Genomic DNA, 24,984 nt, shown 5'->3' with positions numbered 1-24,984 from the left:
ACCTATAGAGGTATATTATTATTATCCCTCTTTTACAGATGAGAAAATATTACTTAGTATATACATAAGTAATAAGAGGCAGAGCAAGAATTTGAACCCTTGTAAGCTAATTCCAAAATCTTTACTCTTAACAATTACATTATACTCCTTTTCCATCTCAGGAAAAAAAGAAAAAAAACCTGAATACACTGTCCCAATAATAATACTAGGAAAACTGGACTGGACACTTAATACCACAAAATATATTAGCAAAATCTCTGTGGGGGCTTAGTAGAAAAATCTCAGGCTGTAGAGTCAGACAGAGTTGGCTTTGAATTTTGGCTTCCATTCTCAACTACTCTATCTATAGATACAAACTTGGGGGAAATTACTCAGTAAGCCTCCATTTCCACAACTGTAAAACAAAAGTACAGAAGACTACGAATGCATCACCTTACCCCAAATTGCACTAAGCATTCCATAACATTACAGTATCACCTTCCCATTTCCCTCTTCAACCTTCCGTAAATTCCTCCTATTTCCAATTCTCTAAATGTATTCCGTTCCTATAACGTTGATTTTTCTTTCTGCATTTTGCCCTCATGGTAGTATCATCTTATCTGCTGCCTACCAAATTACTGACCATCTCAAAGATCTCAGTCTAGTAGAAGTAAACTTCAACTAGACTCTGCTATGTTTCCTTCAAATCAGACAGGCCTGACTCAGAGAGTCTCTGAGGTTAAAAATAACCTAGTTTCTGTCTCATCAGCCATGTATGCTAATTTTAATCCTGGAGCAGAGCCTAGACGCTAAGAGAGCCTTATGACTGAAACCACAACTACTTTGGTATACCATGCAGTTAAAAAAGGGAAATACCTTTATTTTGGTGACAATTTTAGGTTTAAATATGATGTCAGATAGCATACATGATAAAACATGCAAAATCTAAGAACGCTCCACTCTCACCTGCAAAGTGAAGTGCTAAGTCTCGATACAGTTCTCGACTCATGTTTTGAAATTCGGCCTCCTGCCACACTTTCCCATCAGGTGTTCGAATCTTGGTCTCTGAAGGATTGAAGCCTAATATATACCAACAATACAAAACAGTCTTATCAAAGTTGCTTTATAAATTGAGATATAATTAACATAACCATAAAATTCACTGTTTTAAAGAACACAGTTCAATGGTTTTCAGTATACTCACAAAGTTATGGACCTATCAACACTAATTTCCTGTACCCATTAGCAGCCACTCCTCCATCATGCTATTCCCTGGGAACTACAAACCTCCCTTCCACCTTCATGGATTTGCTCATCCTGGAAGTGTCATATAAATAGAATCCTACAATATGTGTGTGACCTTTTGTGTTTGGCATCTTTCAATTAACATAATGTTTTCAGTCACCATGTAACATGTATCAAAGCTTTCTTCTTTTTTATTGTTGAATGATATTCCATTGCATGAATATATCAACATTTATTTATATATTTATCAGTTGATAGGTACCTGAACAGTTTCTACTTTGGGGCTAGTATTAACAATGTTGCCATGAACATTCATGGACAAGTTTTTGTGTGGACATGTTTTCAGTTTCCTTGGGTATCATACCTAGGAGTCTGAATTGCTGGGTCATATGGTAACTCCATGTTTAACTTCCTGAGGACTGCCAAACCATTTTCTAAAGGAGCTCTACCATTTTACATTCTCACCAGCAATGCATGAGGGTTCCGATTTCTCCACAGCCTCACCAGCACTTGTTACTGTGTTTTTGTTTGTTTCTGTCTTTTTTATTACAGCCATCCTAGTGGTTGTGAATGGTATCTCACTGTGGTTTTGATTTGTGTTTCCCTAAAAACAAATGCTGGTGAGCAGCTTTATATGCTTTTCAAAGAAGGATGCATAATTAGCTACCACATAATGAATGTGCTGACAAATACTGTTGGGAAAAAGTAAGCTTCAGTGAGATGAAGCAATATCCATTTCTTCAAAAGGACTAGAGGGGCGCCTGGGTGGCGCAGTCGGTTAAGCGTCTGACTTCAGCCAGGTCACGATCTCGCAGTCCGTGAGTTCAAGCCCCGCGTCAGGCTCTGGGCTGATGGCTCAGAGCCTGGAGCCTGTTTCCGATTCTGTGTCTCCCTCTCTCTCTGCCCCTCCCCCGTTCATGCTCTGTCTCTCTCTGTCCCAAAAATAAATAAATGTTGAAAAAAAAATTTTTTTTTAAAAACAAAAAAAAAAATAAATAAAAAAACAAAAGGACTAGAAATGGAGAAGCACTCAATTAATTGATAAAAGAATGTCAATTGTAAATTACGGATTTCAGAGAAAGAACTACTCTTCTCAGGAGTAAGAGAGAGACAACACTACTTCTTCCTCTGAAGACAGGCATTAATTGCTACCATCTGGCTGATTTTGCCTATGGCTGAACAAACCGACAAGCTGCTATCTACACAAGCAAAATGCACCCAAGGTGTAGAAAACAGGTCTTTAAAACATACTTGTTCAATCTTGCAACAAACATTACACATGTGCTATTTCCTAGGGATTAACAGTCTGATTTCCTACTTCGAATTTATCTTGGAAGGCTATTTTAAAAAAATCATAAAAATGATGAATATGGACGATAACTGGAGTAGTATAAAGATTTCTATTTTCAGATGGTCTCAACTTATCAAAGAATTGGCACCCCATAAATGTTTGTAAAATTAAATCAATATAAAGAACAGACTGGAGTCAAAAACTGATAAAAGCACTCTAGAAGTGTTAAATAAAATGCACTGGTAAACTAATTGCATGTCTAATAGAAATGAATCTATTCAGCTTTTAGCACAAGAACAGAAGTTTAATTTCACCTGACATTTGTGGCAAGGGGCATACAATTATGCCTATGCAACAAAAAATTTGTAAACGTAGTCTCCAGGCTATTGCAAGCTACAGTTTGTAATAAGAAAGTGTGGCAATCCCATGCAAATCTCTCGCTCTCTCAACTTTTCACCACCATCATCCCCACCCCATCTCTCTGCATTCAACTCCATCATTTTTTCTCCTCTCCTCTTCAGGAAACATTTATCTCCATGGGAGCCTTTCATTATATCTGCATTTTTATTTATAAGTTAACTTTAAGAAGCTTTCAATATCTACACCAGTTCCCTCTTCTGTCCCCCAATTTTACAGTAGTCCCCCCTTATCCGCTGTTTCACTTTCTGCAGTTTCCATCACACACTGTCAACCATGGCCCAGGATCAGATGATCAGAAGGCCAATAGTAGCCTCATGCTACGTCACAGTGCCTATGTCATTCATTTCATCTCATCACACAGGGATTTTATCATCTCACAGCATCACAAGAAGAAGGGTGAGTGAGGACAGTACAATAAGATTTTGAGAGGGGTGTCTGGGTGGCTCAGTTAGTTAAGCATCCGACTCTAGATTCTGTCTCAGGTCATGATCTAACAGTGCGTGAGTTTGAGCCATGCATGGGGCTCTGCATTGCCAGTATGGAGCCTGCTTGGGATTCTCCCTCTCCCTCTCTCTGCCCCTCCCTAGCTTACAGTAAGTAAATTAACTTAAAAAAAAAATTTTTTTTAAACTTAAAGGAAAACTTAAAAAAAAAATTTAAAGATTTTGAGAGACCACATTCGCTTAACTTTTATTACAGTGTACTGTTATAATTGTTCTAGTTATTTTTGTTAATGTTACTGTATCTGATTTATAAATTAAACTTTATCATAGGTATGTATGTATGTATGTATGTATGTATAGGGAAAAATAATATTTATAGGGTTTGGCACTATACAGTTTGAGACATTCACTGGGAGGCTTGGAACGTATCGCCTGAGGATGGGGGGACTACCATATTTCTATTCTTTGTTCCCTTTTTTCATTACTAGTTGAATTTATTGACTAGAATAAAAAAGCTACTGTGCACTTATGCTCAAGACAGTGTACTAGGCTCTGAAATAAAATAAGGATGATCAATATAAGGTCTTAAACTTCATGGGCATTTACACCAGGGAGAAAAATGTATGCAAACAACTAAGTATAAGACAAAAATCACATAAACACTGTTTGTGTTCACTACTTTTAAATTGAAATTTTAAAGCAGAATCATAGAACACTTTTCGTGTCTTTAAATTTAAAAAAAAAAAAAAAAACCAGGGGCACCTGGGTGGCTCAGTCATTTAAGTGTCCGACTCTTGATTTCAGCTCAGGTCATAACCTCAGTTTTTGAGTTTGAGCCCCGCCATCAGGCTCTGCACTGACAGTGTGGAGCCTGCTTGGGATACTGTCTCTCCTCTCGCTCTCTGCCCCTCCTCCACTCACTCTGTGCATCTCTCTCAAAATAAGTATATAAACGTTAAATAAATGAATGAATGAATGAATGAATGAATGAATAAATAACATAAAAAACATAAATGGAAAACCAAGGTTTAGAATGGGTTTAATATACTAACAACTGCATAAAAAGAGAAAGAAAATAATTAAACACACACATACTATTTGTGTACGCAAAAATTATCTGGAAGAATATACGAACTGTTAACACAAGTAAAAACCTGAAAGGGGACCAGGGAGCTGCAGAACAAGAGATTTTCCTGGTACATCCTTTTCACCTTTTGAATTGTGAACCAAGTGAATTTATTACGTATTTGAACAAATGAAAGTAAAATGTCACTTTAGAATATAGTATATTACGATCCTGTTCATTTACATTGGCAAAAAGTTGACAAGAATAGTTTTTCAGTGTTGGGAAAAATAAATCCATTGCTCAGGACGTTGGAAGCCATATTCTGTTATAATTTCACAAATGTAAGCTATAGTTCATAAATTACCCCCCAAAAGTTCTATTTATAAATTTTTTTTAAGTAGGCTTCACTCCCAGCAGGGAGCCCAACGTGGGGCTCAAACCCACAACCCCAAGACAAGATTCAAGCCTAGATCAAGAGTCAGATGCTTAACTGACTGAGCCACCCAGGTGTCCCTATAAAACATTTTAATATGAAAACTAACAGGTTAAAAAATTATTAAATAAAAGGTAAGTGCAAAATCCAATCACCAACTCAGAGGAAGTTAAGATTTTAAGATTTTCACTCAGGTTCGTTCGGGTTGCGTTTGTTTTGTTCCGTCCTATTTTTAATTTTTAGATTTTTGTAAATTATTAAATAAAATATGGATTTAGGTTGATCATCTTAGCTTTGCCTTACTGGAATAACTTTTGGAATTTCAGAACTTTGATTTCTAGAATAAACACACCTTAAATGTACAATCTTTATTTAATGGATCTGACATTAATATAGCAAAAGTTTTGGATAATCACTATCTCACAACCAATAAGAACATTTGCTATTTGCTCTGTCAATGGTGTGGACAATTACTACATTGTACACAAATGACTAGAAGGATATGAAATAATTTAATTAATAATACAGTAGACGAATCCTGAATAACAAAACAAGTTTTCAGTATTCTAAAGGGAACTGCTCACAAGTTTATCACAAATTAGCAAGGATAAAATGCAAATTATCCACCTTTTATCTAATTCACAATTAATTATCATTATCAAAATATAATAAGCAACACAAAATAAAACTGATAATTGCTCTGGGGCACCTAGATGACTCAGTTGGTTGAGTGTCCGACTTAGGCTCAGGTCGTGATCTCACAGTTCGTGGGTTCAAGCCCCGCGACGGACTCTGTGCGACAGCTCAGAGCCTGCTTCGGATTCTGTGTCTCCCTCTCTCTCTGCCCATCCCCACCTGTTCTCTGTCTCTCATTCTCTCTTTCTCTCAAAAATAAATAATAAACATTAAAAAAAATAAAAAAATAATAAAACCGATAATTGCTCTAACTGCACATATAAAATTCATTCTGGAGAAGAAGACCTTAGGACTACAAAAAAACTGCAAAGCTGGTCAGAGAAAAGTTAGACTTGGTAGACAAATACAAAACAAAATTAACTATAGCAAAAACTGTCCTAGTTTGTTAATAACTTAAAATTAACAGAAAAAATGAATCTTGACAATTTTTGATCTTCATACACTTATCTAGAAAAACTGAACTTTGACAAAAGAAAGGCTATGGTAGCAGAAGTTTTAATGACAAAAATCTAACACAGACTGATCTGATCAATGAATCAACTCTTTAACTAAAAAGTTTACATGAATAACTCTGTGAAAATAAGTTCAGGAACATAAAAATACAATCTCCTTAAAACCACCATATATAAAAACTTGAGTTGGCTACAAAGCAGAAATTCTCTTAGAAAAGGATTTTCTCAATGAAAATCTACCTATGTTGGTATAAATCTGATTTAAATATTTGTTTTCTCAAACATGGGGGTGGGGGGGGGAATCCCTTACTGTCAAAACTTAAGAGCTTCAAATAACAGGATCAAAATATCAGTGCCAAAATATTCTGTAACCAACTGTAACTGGAATTAACTCAATTATAATTTTAAATATTTACTTTTGAAAGAACTCCTAACAACAATCCAAATACAATGGTGGAATAAGAGTAAAATTCTGGCAGTTCTCTAAAAACGACACTAATTCGTATTTTCTCTTTTTTTCAATTTATTAACTATTCAGATGGGCTTCTTCATCTCCTGAGGGACTTGTTAAAAAATCTAATTCTGGACTCTATACCGAGAAATTCTGATTTAGATCCAGTGTAGCATCCAGGAATCTGTATTTTTAACGTGCACCTTGAATTAATTTCTTAAGCATTTGATTTGAGAATCACACCCTGTTCTAAAGATGACCTTCTCAGGGGCGCCTGGGTGGCGCAGTCGGTTAAGCGTCCGACTTCAACCAGGTCACGATCTCACGGTCTGTGAGTTCGAGCCCCGCGTCGGGCTCTGGGCTGATGGCTCAGAGCCTGGAGCCTGTTTCCGATTCTGTGTCTCCCTCTCTCTCTGCCCCTCCCCCGTTCATGCTCTGTCTCTCTCTGTCCCAAAAATTAAAAAAAAAAAAAAAAAAAAGATGACCTTCTCTATTCAAATGCACCCTAGGGAGAAAGGGGGACAAGAAGGCAGGAAGAGAGAAAGATACAAAGACAGACTACAAACCTTTATATGCTGGAGCAGGTGGTGCTGTTGCCACTTTCCTGACTTTTGCTGTCACTGAGTTATCAACATTAACAACCATTACTGGATGGTCAATATGACCCAGATTCTGGCCCCGGCCATTTGTTTCTTCTGAGTGTTCCCACTGTTTCCTAATTCGCTCCTTGAGTTTTTCCAGTTTGACATCATGTTGTCGCTGCTTTAAAATATCTAATCTTTGGGAATTACAAGTACTCGTAGAGGACGGAGAAGAGTCCGTTATCCGTAACACTTTTGGATCGACATCATGGCCCATGTTACTTACAGAAGCCTTCTCATTTCCTTTTGCTCTACTAGGCTTTTCTTCCTCAGTTCTCACAGGACCTGCCATCTTAATCAAACATTCAGAATTTTGCAACGCATCAATTGCTGGTCGATCATTTAAAAACCTAACCACTGTATCATTGATGACAGATGATTGGGAGCTCTCAAAATCACAGCAATGTATGTTCCGTTCTTCTCGATTGCAGATCATCCGGTTCCCACTCTCAGGCTTTTCTTCATTAACATCCACACAATATACATGCTTTGACTCTAGATGGCTAGGACTTATATTGGAAGGTGTGCCATGGATTTCCCTATTATTAAAAAATAATAAGCTTTAAATAAAGAGCACAAAAAACAAACTGAAACCAAACTGAAAGAATTCTATTATTAGAGATTTTTTTTTAAATCTAGAAATTCCAGTAGGTTAAAAAACAAAATGCTCATCACTAACATTAAGATTCAATGCTCAGTGCCCCCTCTATCAAGTTAGATAGCAAATAATCTAAATCATAATGTGCATATGTAAAATAAGAAACATGCAAAACATGGAGAGATTTCCTTAAGAACTCCAGAAGATAGGATTACAATCTGACTTTAGAAATTCACTTGATACCTATTACCAAAATATGCATTTTACTCCTCTATGAAATCTTAAGTATGGGAAAAAAAGTTCTCAAATTCTGTGTTTGTAACTTCTAAATAATGTACCAAATTAACAAATAGATGGGGAGTACAAATAAAGTGGAGGTATAATAAATATTTTCCTTCAAATAAATGTAGTTAAGTAAAGTTAAACCTCTCTAAACCATAGATCACTTTTTTTGGTAGCTTCAAACTCTGTATAGCACATCTGGAAATTGTGGAGTAAGCAAAGACAACTAGGCATAGCCAAAGTACGTATCACAAAGCCCATATTCTTTATTCATAAAAATGTTAACAAAAGTCTTCCTCCAGAGATTATTTTTATTTTATACATCATTCTAATAAGTTATATTTTAGGAACAGAAGTAGTTTATTAAAAGCGAAGTTAATGAAGACAAGCCTCAGCAGTAACAACAGCACATGATTTATGAAAAAATAGCCAACAAAATTATAAAATTTGGATCTGCAATGTCTCAAAGAGTAGACATTAGCCACATGTAGCTACTGAGCCCTTGAAATATGGTTAGCCCCAATGGGAGATGTGCTACAATGTAAATTACATACCAGGTTCTAAAGACTCAGGATGACAACAGAAAAAGAATGTAAAACATCTTCATGTGTCTGTGTATGTGACTAAAACTGTTTAAATTGTACGTATGGCTCACATTACTGGTTCTATTATACAGCACGGATCTAGATGTTTCGTGGAAAGGCACAAAACTCTAAATATCGCAAAAATTCTTAAAGCCACAACTCTGTTGCAGTATAATATGGTAATTATATCTATTGTCAGTCTATGAGTATATGCATTTTTCTAAGGAGATAGTCTGCAGCTTTCATCAAATTCTCACTGGAATCCATGACCCAAAAAACATCAGACCCCGTTCTGAGTGGTTGATTATTAAACAAGATGGGGACTGAGAAATGACTCATGTAGCTTCCACTAGAGATCAAGACTAAATTCAGTTATTTGCACTACCTTTACCAGACCAGAACAATTCATAGTTAGAAGGATTTAGGTATAAAATTAGCAAATGTAAAGAATAAAAGAAAGCATAAAACGGTAGTTTCCATATCATGTCACAATCTTAAAAAGGGAAGGACAGTTGATCTTCCCTCCCCACCAGAAAAAGAAAATCGTATTTTTAGTTTTCATTCACTCATTCATTAAATATTTACTGAATACATAGAAGGGTGTTTATTGTACAATTCTTTCAACTTTTCTGTAAATATAAAAATTTTCATAATAAATGTTAGGGAAAAATATTTATGGAATACTTAGTAAATGATAGGCATTAAGCTGATGTTCTGAGAATAAGACAGATTTACAGCCTTACATAACTAATGTAATGGTTAGATATGGAATCAAAATATAAAGCAACACGAAAATATATATAACAGAAGAAGTTATATTGTATTATTAGAGCATACAGGAAGAGCTAAATAGGCTGTGGGAATGGAATAGGATAGAAACACATCTGGCAATGTTTCAGATACAAGGTGCCAAAACCGAAGTTTTGACTGATGAATGGAGTCAACCAGGTGAAGGACATTCTATTCACAGCTTCCCTATAGGTACTTTTTCTTATCTTAAAAGATACATAATTTATAAAATTTTAAATATCAAGTAGTATTCTTTTCTTTTCAAGTAGTATTCTTTGCAGGAAGAATATTAGAATATGAATAAAGAGTAATTTAGTTTCAATTCCGATAGTGATTATTTTTCTAGGCAAGTTGTTTTTGTGTGGTTAAAGATTTCTGAACTCCGATTATTTTCCACATTTTTCTTTCTCCTTTTACTAAACTATGAACTTTTACACAGATTAATTCCCTGGCCTTCTCCCCTATATTTTCTTCACCGTTTTTATCACTTCAACACTAGTGACAACTCACAAATTTACATTCCCAGCCCTCTTTCCACACACATTCCTACCCAAATTTTCAAATGCCTACTGAATATTTTCACTTAGATATTTCAAAACTGCATCAAATCAAATATTGATGTTATAGACTGATATGAACTCATGATCTACCTCTATCTCCCAAATTCTTTATCTCAAATTTAAGAGCACAAACATATACCCAGTAGTATCTAGCACCATCATGAAACTCCTTGATTTACTGGTTGACATTTTACAACACTAAAAATGTTAATGAAACAAAGAAATATAAGGCCCAGTGTTTATCACCTATTACTATTTTTTATACTAAGAGCATTAATACTTTTATATCATTAGTAAAATATTCCTCAAATATAAAATTCTCTAATTTTATCTACTGAAATCCTAAATTATCAGCTAACAAAAATACACATTTTATATTATCCATTCTATCAAAATTCATACATCAATCCTGAACATCTGACAATAAGTTGCTGAAAGGAGCCACTGGCAACAAATTAAAATAAGAAACCAATTCACATTCTCAGTAGGAAAGAAATTTCAGGTAATTGATAGAAGAAGAAGGAGAAGGAGAAGGGGGAAGGGGGAAGGGGGAAGGGGGAAGGGGGAAGGGGGAGGGGGAAGGGGAAGGGGGAGGAGAAGAAGAACAAGAGGAAGAAGAAGAGGAAGGAGGAGGAGGGGAAGAAGAAGGAGAAAACTAAGCTATACAAAGTTCATTATGTAGAACACTTAATCTGAGATATTAATGAAGAAAAAAAAAAAAGCCACACTTCCAGAGACTGAATAATCTGTCTGTAGGAAACATATATTACAATGGTGGTAGCCTGGAGTCACTACTTCTTCCTCCCAAATATTTAATCTGTGAAAGAGTAGAAAGTCAATATTTCATCATATACAAGACTTTTGCTCTACATTTTTGGGAAATGAAAAAGGTAATAATACTAGAGCCATAGTGCTATGAAAAACTCAGAAAATAAACCATAATCTTAATGTAAATATTACAAGCTAATCCTAGTTGATAATTTACTGTTAAACACTAACCTGTAAGAAACCAAAGGTTCACGAAACTCCACGCGGTTATTTTTCCTTATGTTACTCTCCAGGGTGGTAACTCTGAGAGGGCTGCGAGATTTCTCTTTTCGTGATTTTGAAGATTTGGAGGTTGGAGCATTAACCCAAGAGTCATCCAGGAATCTACCATCTGAAGGAAAAGAAAGTCTGTAAGAACATATGATATAATCTACGATTGCCTCTGAATTTGGGTAGTGTTTATGAAAATAAGTATCTATTATTTCTGGCATCTCTAGTTGGATATCATATACGTGTACAGAAAACATTCAAATTAAACTATTACAAACCACTCAATCTATAGAGGAAAAAACTGCATTCTGAACAAAAAAAATGCAAAACAGATTCTACATACAAAATTCCTTTTGGTCAAAGGCTCTCACTCAAACAAGGAATTATCGAATAAAATCCAACAGACTCACAGGTTTAAAAAAAAAATCACAGTTTTAATGGAAAGTACTAACCTCCAGGTTGTAGTCCACTAATTAAGTAAGAAACCACACAATTACATATATGAAAGGTAACCAGAGAAAGTAATGGCATTGTGTCAATTTACCTATGAGATACATAATTCCAATTATGATTTAACCCCCTAAACAATACGTAAATCTTATTAAATCGACTAAATCTCAAAGTGATATATCTGTGAATTCAAAATACAGACATAATCCCAAAGACTTAAAATCAAATTCTTATCACGAAAAACAAATGAAAAGTCACTGTCAAAGGTGATGCAATGATGCTAAAGTCCCTCATCAAAAGATAGTGAAAGCACCATCAGTAGTCACTGAATATGAAGCTGCTTCATAACTACTCAGCACCGAAGACAAAACACCTAAATGTTGATGAGGTATGGTCTCGGACAAAAGAGCAAGCAAATATACCAGACTATAGAAGGAAATTAAATTGAAAGAAAACATCAAAAATGTAATACATCTGTAATTCTGGAAGCAACAACACACATACCTTTTCTACTTATTTTTCTGGTAGCACTTGCAGAAGATTTCTTGGTATCCATGACAGAATCAAACACAGCTGTACTTGTAGGGACAACTTCTAATTTGTTTTCAATGTGTCTCAGCTAAAGTTCAAACACCATCACAACAAATAGGTTAATTCTGTATATAAATCAGCTACTACTGATTTACACAGTCACAAATTATATTGTCCGACACCTTTCTCTAAAGTAGGAAAAATTCAGGACTGCCTTTTTGTAGTATTAGCTTTTTCATTGTTTGTTACTTCAGCTATAGTAACAAGTAGTACAATGCTGCCCACATTTGGACAAGAAAATCAGAAAGATTCTGAAGAGGGGAACCTGGGTGGCTCAGTCAGTTGAGCACCCGACTCTTGGTTTCAGCTCAGGTCATGATCTCAGTTTGTGAGATCGAACCCCTTGTGGGGATTTTGTGCTGACAGCACGGAGCCTGCTTGGGATTCTCTCTCTCCCTCTCTCTTTCTGCCTCTCCCCCAGTTCCTTCTTCTCTCTCCCCCTATCTCTCTCAAAAATAAATACACATATTTTAAAATTTTTTAAAAAAGATACTGAAGAATATCAAAGAGTTTCTATTTGTTTTGTTGACCTTTTTTTTATTATTTTTCGAAACAGTACATTTTCTAACATTATATGTTGCACATCATCGTTATATAGCCTGTGCAATTTACAGGCAAAAATTAGAAAAGAACGACTCAGATGGACTCAAATTTTAGAATTGTTCAAACAGCTACAACTTTTTAAGTCTTCTGTCTATAAAATAAGTTTCACAATAAAAACAAAATTCACGAGATAGAACTCAGGTTTCCATACACTTTACAGAAGTCAACTTCTGGTATAACCACCAATGTTCTCAATGATTTAAAAACCATTTTCCCCTAATTATATGCTTACAGGAGAAAGCTTGTAAAGCACAGAAAAGGTATAAAAAAATGAAATTAAAACCATCAAAATTCCACCACACAGAGATAAACACTGTGTAAAATTCTGATTTATCTTCATTCAGATTTTTGTGGTACAATGTACTCACAAAACTGGAATAATCATTGATATTCTGTTATCAGGCTTTTTCTCCCATTTATATTATAAGCCCCCTGTCATCCTTGAAAGTTATTTTTAGGGGCACTTGGAGGACTCAGTCGGTTAAGCACCCAACTCTTGGTTTCAGCTCAGGTCATGCTCTCATGGTTTGTGGATTCAAGCCCCACATCGGCTGCTGTGCTGACAGTGCGGAGCCTGCTCGGGATTCTCTCTCTGCCCCTCCTCTGCTTGCACACACTCACACTCTCTCTCTCAAAAATAAATAAACTTAAAAAAAAGTTATTTTTAAAAACACAATAGTTTTGAAAAACGACAATTGACAGTTTAGCTCTAAATTAGGTTAAGTTAAACTGGGGATAAAAACTATTCCTACATTGTAGATATATAATGCTCATATGGAAGAGAGAGAATATATATAATGCTTCATTTGACCCTACATTATGACCAAATCTAGGTTATAGTACCTTTTTCGATGCATTTTCAAACCAGTTCTGAAGATGAGGGTACAGAAAATACCATATTCACACAGTAAAAAATAAGTGACTCAAATTCAGGTAGGATACAAAAGAAAACAAAGAAAGGACAGATTAGGAGAGTAATTTTCCTGGACAGCAAATGAAAAAAGAAAAAGGAAAAAGGCTCCCTTTGAAGAGACTATGCACCACTTGTCAAATTTGGGTTCCTAAACTGCAGACAACTGGACAGAACACAAATGAAAACAGGTTGCCTATAGACATTCTTCAACACTACTGACAGAAAACAGCCTGCTATTGCCACAAAAGAGGCAACTCGCAGTCCATTAAAGAAGCTGTGTAAATGGTGAGTCACCAAATTCTACTCCTAAAACCAATACTACACTATACGTTAACCAAATAGAATTTAAATAAAAATTTGTTCCTTTCATTTCCTCTCTGACTCTGAGCCTTCTACATAGACATAGCCCTATACTCCAAAATTCATTTTGTTTTATATCTTCATTTCAACATACCAGATGAACAAATTTATTAAAGGAGAACAAATAGCACAAATTATTTTAGTATTTTATATGCCATAGTGTTAATGTTCCTGACACCTTAAAATAGTGTCTTGATTATCCCTTTATTATTTTTTTTTTAATTTTTTTTTTAACGTTTATTTTTTTGGGACAGAGAGAGACAGAGCATGAACGGGGGAGGGGCAGAGAGAAAGGGAGACACAGAATCAGAAACAGGGTCCAGGCTCTGAGCCATCAGCCCAGAGCCCGACGCGGGGCTCGAACTCGCGGGGCTCGAACTCACGGACCGCGAGATCGTGACCTGGCTGAAGTCGGCCGCTTAACCGACTGCGCCACCCAGGCGCCCCTCCCTTTATTATTTAATAGCTGTCATTAATGTTCATTTTGTAATATATGGTACTTAATTTCCAACCAAAATCTTTGACTTTATTTTCCTATCACAAAAGCACTATAGAAAAAAAAAATGTAATCTATCCAATCATAACAGGAAATCAATTTTAAACCAGAAAGAAATAAATGGAAACTATAATTACTTACAGCAGCCTTGGTCTGAGAAAGTGCATTCCACGATGTGGTTATATCTGCTAGGAAACAGTGATATTTACTGAATCAGAATCTCTGAAAAAGTCTTCAAAATCTGCATTTTAATAAGCTTCTAAATGCACTTGATTTTGAGGACCATTTTATTACGCAGAACTATTCCTCAGCAACTGCTTTATTATATTGAACCAAAACATGGTTCTTTTCCCATCCTATAACGCCAAGTTTCCTAGTTTATGTTTTACAGTTGTATTAGACATTGATCCTATTAGTTCTTGGGACAGCTGGACCAACACCCCCACCCGTAGCTCCATCAGACGTCCCCAACAATAAGAAGTATCCTCAATTTGCCCCAATGACCTGCACACATACAAAGTTTTATATTGTGATATATTTCACATTATGATGCTGAAAAGATTAGAAAAGTACTCCAGACTTAAATCTACCAACAGAAACAAAGGCAAAATCTAGTCTTTCAGATAATAGCCCTACAAACAACATAAGGCCACATAGTTCCTTGAGTCATCCTTCTCTAGGAAATTTCATTTCTGGCAAATGTTCCTTATGTGACATGATTTCCAGATCCCTCACAAACCCAATAATCTTCCTTCAGATGTACTCTAGCTTATCAATGTACCTCAAAATATATCATGCCCTAAATTAAAGTTACCCCCAATGCATCATTTAAAAAAAAAAAAAAAAGAGTTCAGTGAGACTTTTCCTTTTCTTATCTGTGCACTACAGAGGCCTAAGACTATATTAGGACCTATATTATACCACTTATTGGCATTACCAGAATTTTTCAGAATTTCTAAGAAACTGTGTAAAACTAATTTTGCATGCACTGCTTCTTTTTTAAAAAGAATGTTTTCCTTTATAAAAGTTTACCATAGGACACCTTTGAAGGTGAGATCCCTTGGATGTTTAAAAGAAATTTCATTTAAAAATTTATCTACCTTTTACAAACCAAAGGATACATGTAATTTTCATTTACTGATTAGCCCAGAGTTTTATACACACGACATAAACAAGGCATTAAGTTCAATTTAAAGGAAACAGATCATACCTTGGACAGTATCCTTGCTTTGAGAGTTCCTTGGATTTGGTAAAGGCACCTCTTTTGATTTGCTGCTCTTCATCCTGCCAATTTACCTGCAATCATACCACCAGCATTCATTGAACATCAATACTATCACATTAGCAAAGGGAAATGCTATCATTTATCTTAACGTTCATGAAAGTCAGCAAGGGATTTTGTCAACTCTAAGTTACCTTCATGCCCTGTTAAGAGTCCCTGATAATCTGATAACTTATTTTTCTTTGGAAAACTAAACCATTAAAAAGTCTATCGTGACTACCTCACACCAACTAGGATGGCAACATCAAAATGCCAACAAAACAAATACTAAGTGTTGATGCGGAGAAACTGGAACTCTTGTGGCCTGTTTGTGGGAATGTCAAATAATATAGCCTCTGTGGAAAACAGTATGGCAGTTCCTCAAAAAATTAACAATAGAGGGGTGCCTGGGTGGCTCAGTCAGTTAAGCATCTGACTCTTGATTTCAGCTCAGGTCATCACCTCACAATTTTTGAGTTTAAGCCCGGTGTTGGGCTCCACAAAGAGCCTGCTTGGGATTCTCCCTCTTCCTCTCTCTGCCCCTCCCCTGCTCACGTGCTTGCTCGCTCTCTCGCTCTCTCGCTCTCTCTCTCCCCCTCTTAAAATAAACTTTAAAAGGGGCGCCTGTGTGGCTCAGTCGGTTAAGCGGCCGACTTCAGCTCAGGTCACGATCTTGCGGTCCGTGAGTTCGAGCCCCGCGTCGGGCTCTGTGCTGACAGCTCAGAGCCTGGAGCCTGTTTCGGATTCTGTGTCTCCCTCTCTCTCTGCCCCTCCCCACTCATGCTCTGTCTCTGTCTCTCAAAAATAAATAAAAACATTTTAAAAAGTTTTAATAAAATAAAATGATAACAAACCTGAGTTACTGTATATTAGTAAATAATATGTCAACAATTTGACAAAAGTTTTCTTTGGGCAGACTTCTCTTTTCTTTAAAACTAAAATAAATGCTTAAATACACAGTGATCATCCATTTTCCAATGAGAAGGAAGAATAGATTAAATAATCAAAACTGCATTTATGTCCATCATCTCTATGTTTAAGGGCTAATGCTGATAGGCTGAGACAAGGTAGATAAATAAAATGAAAAGCATTTAAATCTACTCCCAAATAAAAACCTTCATAAGAGTTACTCATCTTCAAATGCAAAGGACTAAATGTTTCGAGTGTGACATTTATGTAAAATTTCATCTTGTAAAGAAATGCTAGTATATTCACCATTTAACAATGAGAATGAACTAATTACAACAACATGTAACAAGATAGTTGAACATCACCAACATGTTAAGTGAAGAATGCCAGAAACAAGAGTACGTGTTGTATAATTCCATTTTATAAAGTATCAAACTTTATAAAAAAAATTTTTTAAAGGGGTGGGGAGAGCCTGGGTGGCTCAGTCGGTTGAGCGTCTGACTTCAGCTCAGGTCATGATCTCCCAGCTTGTGAGTTCGAGCCCTGCATCAGGCTCTGTGCTGGCAACTCAGAGCCTGAAGTCTGCTTCGGATTTTGTGTCCCTCTCTCTCTCTGCTCCTTCCCTGCTCATGCTCTCTCTCTCTCTCTCTCAAGAATAAATAAAACATTAAAAAAACTTTTTTTAAAGTATCAAACTTCTGTGGTGTTAAAAAGACAGTGGTTATGTAGGTTTGGGCAGGGGGGTGATGACGGGAACTAGAGCAAGGAACAGCTTTTGAGGTACTGATAATATTGTTTATTGATATGGGTGCTGATTACACGCACGTATTCTGTTTAAAGGATTTCCATCAAGCTGTGCACTTACATTCTTTTTCAATGTATATTACACATCAAAAAGTATTTTCAGATAACATGCCTAGTTGAGGTTTATAATTACAGTTTTAATTCAGTTCTATATGTCTAGTCTCATGAATGTCAGTTTTTCAATAATCCACCCTTCAAAATCCCTGGTTATCCCATCCCAGTAAGTGGATGTTATTAATAGAATCTATTTAAGTAGGTCTGTTCTTTCTGTAAGAATATATATGTAAAATATGACCATTTTTTTATAAAGATAGAAAAAAATGAGGAAAAAGTACAATGAAAAAACCCTTCATAGAAAGGAGAGAATCTAATCTATCAAAACTCTCACTATCTTTAAAGTATAAGTCTCAATCTGCAAAATGCCTTTTCCAATTATTTTAAGGTTACCAAGTCAAACAGATCAAACTTATTCAAGATGATTTATTGGGCAGTAATGAAACTAACCTTCTCAGTTCAATGAACATGGCTTTATTCTACAGCCATATGGAAATTTTGGAATTATTTACTGAACACTTGTGTATTCTCTTTTGCCTACTTAATCTGTCAAGAATTAAGAATTAAGGTAAGTAAAAATGTACTGTAACTTTTTGTTTCCTCTTCATATTTCTATAAACTAATGTTTATATAGCTTGATATGATTATTTAGTGCTTAGCTTATTAGGAGAAGTAAGTTATTATAGATAAAATATGTTACATATATTGCTTAAAAAAAGAGGAGTGCCTGGGTGGCTCAGTCAGTTAAGCTTCCGAATTCAGCTCAGGTCATGATCTCACACAGTTCGTCAGTTCGAGCCCCGTGCCGGGTTCTGTGCTGACAGCTTGGAGCCTGGAGCCTGCTTCAGATTCTGTGTCTCCCTCTCTCTCTGCCCCTCCCCCACTTGTGCTCTGTCACTCTTACAAAAATAAATAAATACTCAAGAGAGAGAGAGAAAATACAGAAAATTTCAATGACAATTTCTATGACAATTCTTTTGAGAGAGAGTTATCTCTGGTCACCAGAAAACACTTTTTTCAATCCATTGATAAAATTTAGGCTTTGTTCTTCAAATTCATTTTCTTATAAAACAATCCTTCAACTAAAATGTCCATACTTTCTAAAGTCTAAAAAATCATTTTTTCCTGACCCACAAGTTAGTTTTTATGAAGATAAAACAGGAAAAATAATTAAAACTAAGTATATACATATATATGTGTATGTATATAATCTGTGTAACACAATTTTCCAGTAAGGTATTATAACACTATCACATTGGGTCTTTAAGCTTTCATCTTGAAATACTCACTACTCTTGGAATCAGTAAAACACATCTGTCCTATTTTCCTTATCTTCTTGATTTTTTTTTCCCCTTAACTGATGGCTTGTCTACTTTTGCCCAATTCATCAATGGTAACATTTCAAAAGGTTCCATTCGTAAGTCTCTTCTTTCCTAGCTCCTGCTTCCCAGGCAATCTCACACATTTTCATGGTTTCAACCACTTCCTAAATGTCATATTTCTGTCCTAGGTCTTTGTCTGAACTCTAGACCCAAGTTTTCAGTCTATTAGACAGGCCACCTCCAAATCCCACTGGAATTTCAAATTTATCAAGTTCAGAACCAAATTCATTATTGTTGATCTTCAAAATAGTTTCTTCTTTTTCTCATAGCGAATGGGGTTGTCATGCATCCAGTTAATCTTTGACATTTCTGCCTCTCCTTCACCATCATTTACTGAGTTACCAAGTCAACACTATCTTTTAAGACATTTCTGTTATGATATATAAAATATGCCTCCATAAAGCTGTTGAAAAAACTTAAGATATTTCTAACTTCTCTCTCCCTCTCTCTCTCTTCCCCTTGCCTCTGTTCAGAGAATTATCTTTAGCCCAAATTATGGTAAAAGCTTCCTAAATTATTCTGTTCCTAACCTATTCTCTATACTGCAACCACAATTATCTTTCTAAAAAAAGAACCTAGCAACTCTGCTTCTAAAGCTCTTCAATGACTATCACCTATGGGATAAAATTCCAGATTCCTTAGCATGATAAACTTAATTTATAGTCTTAGCCTCTTTGCTATCTTCACTGTATACCAACTGTTCCTGTCAAAAAGTCATATCTAGAATGCATTCTCTAAACATCCAGAAATTTCTTTACCTCCACATCTTATTTCCTAAATTTTGGGGGGCAGTAATATCCTTCAAGTCCAACGTTAATGTCATCTAGTACAAATCTTTTCCCAACTGTTCCTTAACAGAACTATTACTACTTCATCTATTTCTGCAATAGCACTCTGTTAACTTTTTAGAGCCCTTATCACTGCGCACACACACACACACACACACTTCATTCATTCATTCATTCATTCAATGAACATTCCTTAAGCACTTAATGCTCACAATCTAGTGAAGGCACACATATAAACAAATAGTATACAATGTGCTAAATTATATAATAAAGTTACAAATAGCATGTGTATCAGTCTCTCCACAAGGTTGTATGGATTTTAAGGACTATGTCTTCTTATTTACCTTCCTATCAACAGAGACCGTCCATGAACAAAAAAGCAAATGGCAATGTTGAAAGCTGTTATGATCTCAACTTAAACAGAAAATAATAGAGGGATCAAAGGCAAAGCTGCCAGTGAAAGGACAAATAGGGAAGGGGGGGGTAAATCAATAGCAGTTACAATAAACATGATCACAGAAGCAGAAGAGATGGTTTAAAAAGCCAGGCTGGAAAACACTTAAGAAAGAAAGAGGAACACAATTAAAATACACCACTAGGCTAGTAAGCTGGGAACAAAAGAGAGAACAAGGGAGTGAAATTCATATACTATTTTGCAAGTAGCCTATAAGAATAACTGGTAAAATAAACTACAAACCACATACACAAAAAGCATACTTGACTTTGCTGATAACAGTGTAAAGAAGAGGGCTACAGGTGACCATATAATAAACTAAATGTATGATGCCATGGAAATAATGGGAGTCATTTGATAAAAGCATACCATCATTAATGTGCAATGAATCAGATGGCTGGAGCAAAAGATAATGCTTATCCTCTGTATTTACTTGCTCAAGTAAAAGCCTTGCTATGATTAGGCCAAAAAAAAAGTTCAGAAAGTTTTGTATAGTTCAAAAAAAAAGTTCAAGAACTATGTATAAACTGCCCTGGAGGTTCATTTATTCACTCTGGACATAATGTAATGAGCAGGTAAAGTGGAGCAGTAAAACATTACCATCTAGAGTCAGTGAACAGCAGAAACTACTCAGAAAGAGAAGACATTTCTCCCAGCTACTCACCCAGAGCAAAGATAAACTACTAGACATATGGCTTCAACCTCATATAAAGTCTGAGTGTTTCTCAGAGGGGAATGGGGTGGCCCCATCTGAACAGATTATTTGTGGTAATTAACGGAGGTGTACCACTAACTCCCAGGCTACAACCTGACAAACAAATCTGTCTTGTTGAGAATTACACTGTTAGCAATCAAGTTCCCTGATTTTGGAAGTATGGTGATATCGCGGAGTGCCATCCTCACTCTACCTGACTTCCAGTGAAACCCAGTAACAAAGATTCCAAGCTGCCAAGAGTCTCTAACAGACAGTAAGAAGCCAGAATCCTAAGGTAAAAATTGAAATAACTGGAATTAGATCTAGGCACACTATCCTAGATCTTATTCAATTAAGTCCATCAGTAAACAATGCATTCTTTCTCCTAAAACCCATACCATACCATTCCTTCTTCTAAAATCCTACAGGCTAAAGTGAGCTGAAAGGCAAAGGTGGGTTTCCTGATACTTTGTTATCATCTCTGGTTCTCTCATTCACTAGTACATTCTTACTTAAGAAAGTCCGCTTCAAATTAAAGAAACATTTATATTCATTCCCTAAAAAACAAATTTGTTATAATCTCTTCAAATATTATATTTTCCTTTTTTTCCCTATTTACCTCCCATTTTCTATATTTTTCCCTCTTCTGTTTTCTGTATTAATCACGTATCTGACTTCCTCTCCTCCCTTATTTTTAGTTTCCCTATTCTTATATCTACTGTTCATATTTATATCATACATGTTTATGGCTAATTTTCTATATCTAAAAAAGGTATTACCTCCATGAATAAACCTACAACATAATAAAATTTCTCTCAAAACCCAAAAAGCACCTGGGTGGCTCAGTCAGTCAAGCATCCAACTTCGGCTCAGGTTATGATCTCAGGGCTCATAGGTTCGAGCCCTGCATCGGGCTCTGGGCTGACAGCTTGGAGCCTGGAGCCTGCTTCGGATTCTGTGTCTCCTTCTCTCTCTGCCCCTCCCCTATTCATGCTCTGTCTCTCTCAAAAATAAATAAACATTAAAAAAAATTTTTTTTCTAAAGATAACTCTCTCCCAAATAATCCATACATACATTCCCAATCATTCCTGCTGCAAGAGAGTTTCAGAGCAGCCACATAACGCCCTCCTCCAAGCACCTGCAGAGTTCCCGTCTCCTGAACCTGCTTTCTCAAGCTGCTCTAGGAGGAGAATCACCTGGATGACATATTAGAAACTGAGATGCTGAGGCTCCACCCCCAAGAGCTTCTGAATCAGTGGGTCTGTGAAGAGGCCAAAAATCTGTATTTTTAAAGGTCCACAGGAATCCCAATACCATGTCAGCTTTGAGAACTACAGCTCTGAAGACTATTTTCAGTTCTACTCTTTGAAGCCCGAAGCCTCCAAAACCACTGTTGACTTCCATAAAGATGAGCATCAGTGGAGAGAACTAATCCTATTCCCCAACCACCTGAGACCATCTCTCTTGCGAAGATCCAGAACACTTAAGAACAAAAAATACCTTTAAACCAGAAGCTAAAATTACAGACCTCTATGGGGGGTGACCATGAAGGCAGTTAATAGTTAATAATCGTAGCTACCATTTTCTGTGTTCCTTCTATGTGGGCCAAGAACTAAGTCTCCATCACAACCCACAATCCTTTTCCTTATTTGCCTTTTACTCCTCCCCTTAATCTAAAATCTCTGTTCAATGCAGCTGGAAATCTGTATCCTTCTCTCTCCCCTTATATACTCTCTTCTTATATACTCAGGCTATACTGAGGAGAAAAGTACACAACGCATCACCCTTACCTTTCCCCTATGTATTAAGATCCCTTATTTACCCTTTTTCTCCCCTCCCATTTCTTCCCACTCCTGGCAAAAAGGAGCCTTTTCTTCTTTGTGACCCTAGGAACATACTGCGCAGGGGAAATTGCCCCCATCTGAACCTGGCTCCACTCGGGTTTCTCTTGTCCTCTTCCGTTCTCTTCCCGGTGTTCTTTTTCTCAGTACGGTATGCATAATAGAACAGACATGGGCTTTGGGGGACATTTATTTTATTTTTTTTCACTCTTGTTTATAAAAACACTTAAGCATTCAATCCCGGAGAACCAAAAATCCCACCTCCCCACTGAACACTACTAAGGGGCAGGTCTTCTGCTCCATACCTTTTCTGTTTTTCTTTCTCTCTTGTTAATGCTTTTAAAAATGAATGAGTTTTTTTATATAAATAAAGTTTTTAAAGTATGGAAAAAACTATTCATATATCCATTTCACTGATGAAGAAACAGCATCAGACAGGCTATGGAAATAGTCCAAGGTCATTCAGTGACAGATCTGAAAATTAAATCTAGAGCTCTCTCTCTCTCTCTCTCTCTCAAACCTCTGAAAGTCTCTAACAGGCCATTCACATAATGCCTCTCATAATATTCAAACTCAGCTACCATCCATAACATAATCCCCTATACTCTCTCAAAATTTCATCACAAGGCACTTGGCTTTCCCACCTCAATTCTATCCTCAATTCCCACCTCTAATGGAATCTCTGCTCCACAAACTTCAATGCACTTTAACTTCTTTAGAGAATACTCATTGAACCAATATGTCTTGACTCTTACCAAACTCACACCAAAGGACAGGGCTTGCTCACAAATGTCTATGGATGAAACGTTTTATTCCACCCTCTCTTCTACACAGGTAAGAGGTTTCAGCAGACTCTCTGGTGTTGCATCCTCTTCCACACTGAAGAAAGACCTTTTCCTCAAATTGACCCATGTCCTCCACTCATTTATTGTTTGCTGAGTGCCATGTATGTAGTAGAAATGAAAAGTGCTAAGCAGTGGGGAGACAGCAGTGAGAAGGAACATACTCACCAATTAAAGAAATCTAAAGATTTACTCAGAAAGTTGATATTCATAAAGATTACAAATGAGATGAAAATAATTAAGGGGAAAAATAGAAATGCCACAGAAGCATATAACAGAAAGAAATTCATCTAATCTGGAAAGTGAAGAGGAAAGTGTCATTAAATCTAAGACCTAAAGGATGAATATAGGGCAGCACGGAAGAGCTTTCCAGGCAGTAAGAACAGTACATGGAACAGCCCCGAGACAAAAAAGACATGACACAGTTTAAGAAACCAAAAAGCCCCATGTGTTGAAAAGGACAAATGTCAAGAAATAAATCTGAAGAAGAAAAGGAACAAGATCATGTGAGGTCTTCAACACGATTTGTTTTTAAAGGATCAATTATTGGCCACTCCTCTCCATGACCACAGTTTTGAGAAACCAATAACATAGAATCTATACCACTCTATTGCACTTTTCAGAAAACTTTAAGAATACTTTTATTACTGGGAATGCAAGCTGGTGCAGCCAATCTGGAAAACAGTATGGAGGTTCCTCAAAAAACTAAAAATAGAACTACCCTACAACCCAGCAATTGCACTACTAGGCATTTATCCATGGGATACAGGTGTGCTGTTTCAAAGGGACACATGCACCCCCATGTTTACAGCAGCACTATCAACAATAGCCAAAGTATGGAAAGAGCCCAAATGTCCATCAACAGATGAATGGATAAAGAAGATGTGGTATATACATATATGTATACACACACACACACACACACACACACACACACACACACACTGGAATATTACTTGGCAATCAAAAAGAATGAAATCTTGCCATTTGCAACTACATGGAAGGAACTGGAGGGTATTATGCTAAGTGAAATCAGTCAGTCAGAGAAAGACAAAAATCATATGACTTCACTCATTTGAGGACTTTAAGAGATAAAACAGATGAACATGGAGGACAAGACAGAAGAGACTCATAAATATGGAGATCAAACTGAGGGTTACAGGAGGGGTTGTGGGAGGGGAGATGGGCTAAATGGGTAAGGGGCACAAAGGAATCTACTCCTGAAATCATTGTTGTACTATATGCTAACTAATTTGGATGTAAATTTTTAAAAAATAAAAAATAAAATTAAAAAAAAAGAATACTTTTATTACTCATTTAAGTGACTCAAGAGTTTCATTCTAGTGTCCATTTTATAGTGAGTTTAACTGGCATCTTTTAGAGAAACAAGTTGTTTCATGCAAAAGTCAAAGCATAAATGAATACTGCTTTGTTCAGACTAAAGTCAAATATCATGAGGACTAAAAAAGAAACTATATTTGACATGGTTCTATTTACATCACATAAAATATAAAAAGCCTCCAAAAGTTAGTTCAGGATGACTCTAACTTGCCAACAGAAAACAGAAATAAAA

At 36.2% G+C, this 24,984-nt stretch overlaps 1 protein-coding gene across 4 annotated transcripts in view; it reads right to left on the bottom strand.

Annotated features, from left to right (window-relative positions):
• CEP350 (centrosomal protein 350) overlaps window positions 1–24,984 on the bottom strand; it is a 155,709-nt gene that overhangs the window by 116,972 nt on the left and 13,753 nt on the right. For 3 of the 4 annotated variants that reach the window (XM_040446480.1, XM_040446483.1, XM_040446482.1), the window contains exons 2-7: window positions 15,592–15,677; window positions 14,523–14,569; window positions 11,923–12,037; window positions 10,930–11,089; window positions 7,043–7,656; window positions 946–1,059 (exon numbers count right to left, since the gene is read on the bottom strand). In XM_040446480.1, coding sequence (XP_040302414.1) covers window positions 946–1,059; window positions 7,043–7,656; window positions 10,930–11,089; window positions 11,923–12,037; window positions 14,523–14,569; window positions 15,592–15,664 — 1,123 coding nt within the window. In that variant the 5' untranslated portion in view covers window positions 15,665–15,677. The remainder of the gene's footprint in view (window positions 1–945; window positions 1,060–7,042; window positions 7,657–10,929; window positions 11,090–11,922; window positions 12,038–14,522; window positions 14,570–15,591; window positions 15,678–24,984) is intronic. The other variant, XM_040446481.1, reaches the window with a different exon arrangement.

Source organism: Herpailurus yagouaroundi, unplaced genomic scaffold (genome assembly GCF_014898765.1).
Source record: "Herpailurus yagouaroundi ecotype Mexico unplaced genomic scaffold, PumYag 195, whole genome shotgun sequence".
In the NCBI taxonomy this organism is placed as follows: Eukaryota; Metazoa; Chordata; class Mammalia; order Carnivora; family Felidae; genus Herpailurus; species Herpailurus yagouaroundi.
Note: the sequence above shows the minus strand (reverse complement) of the source record. Positions and strands in the feature narration are given on the sequence as shown.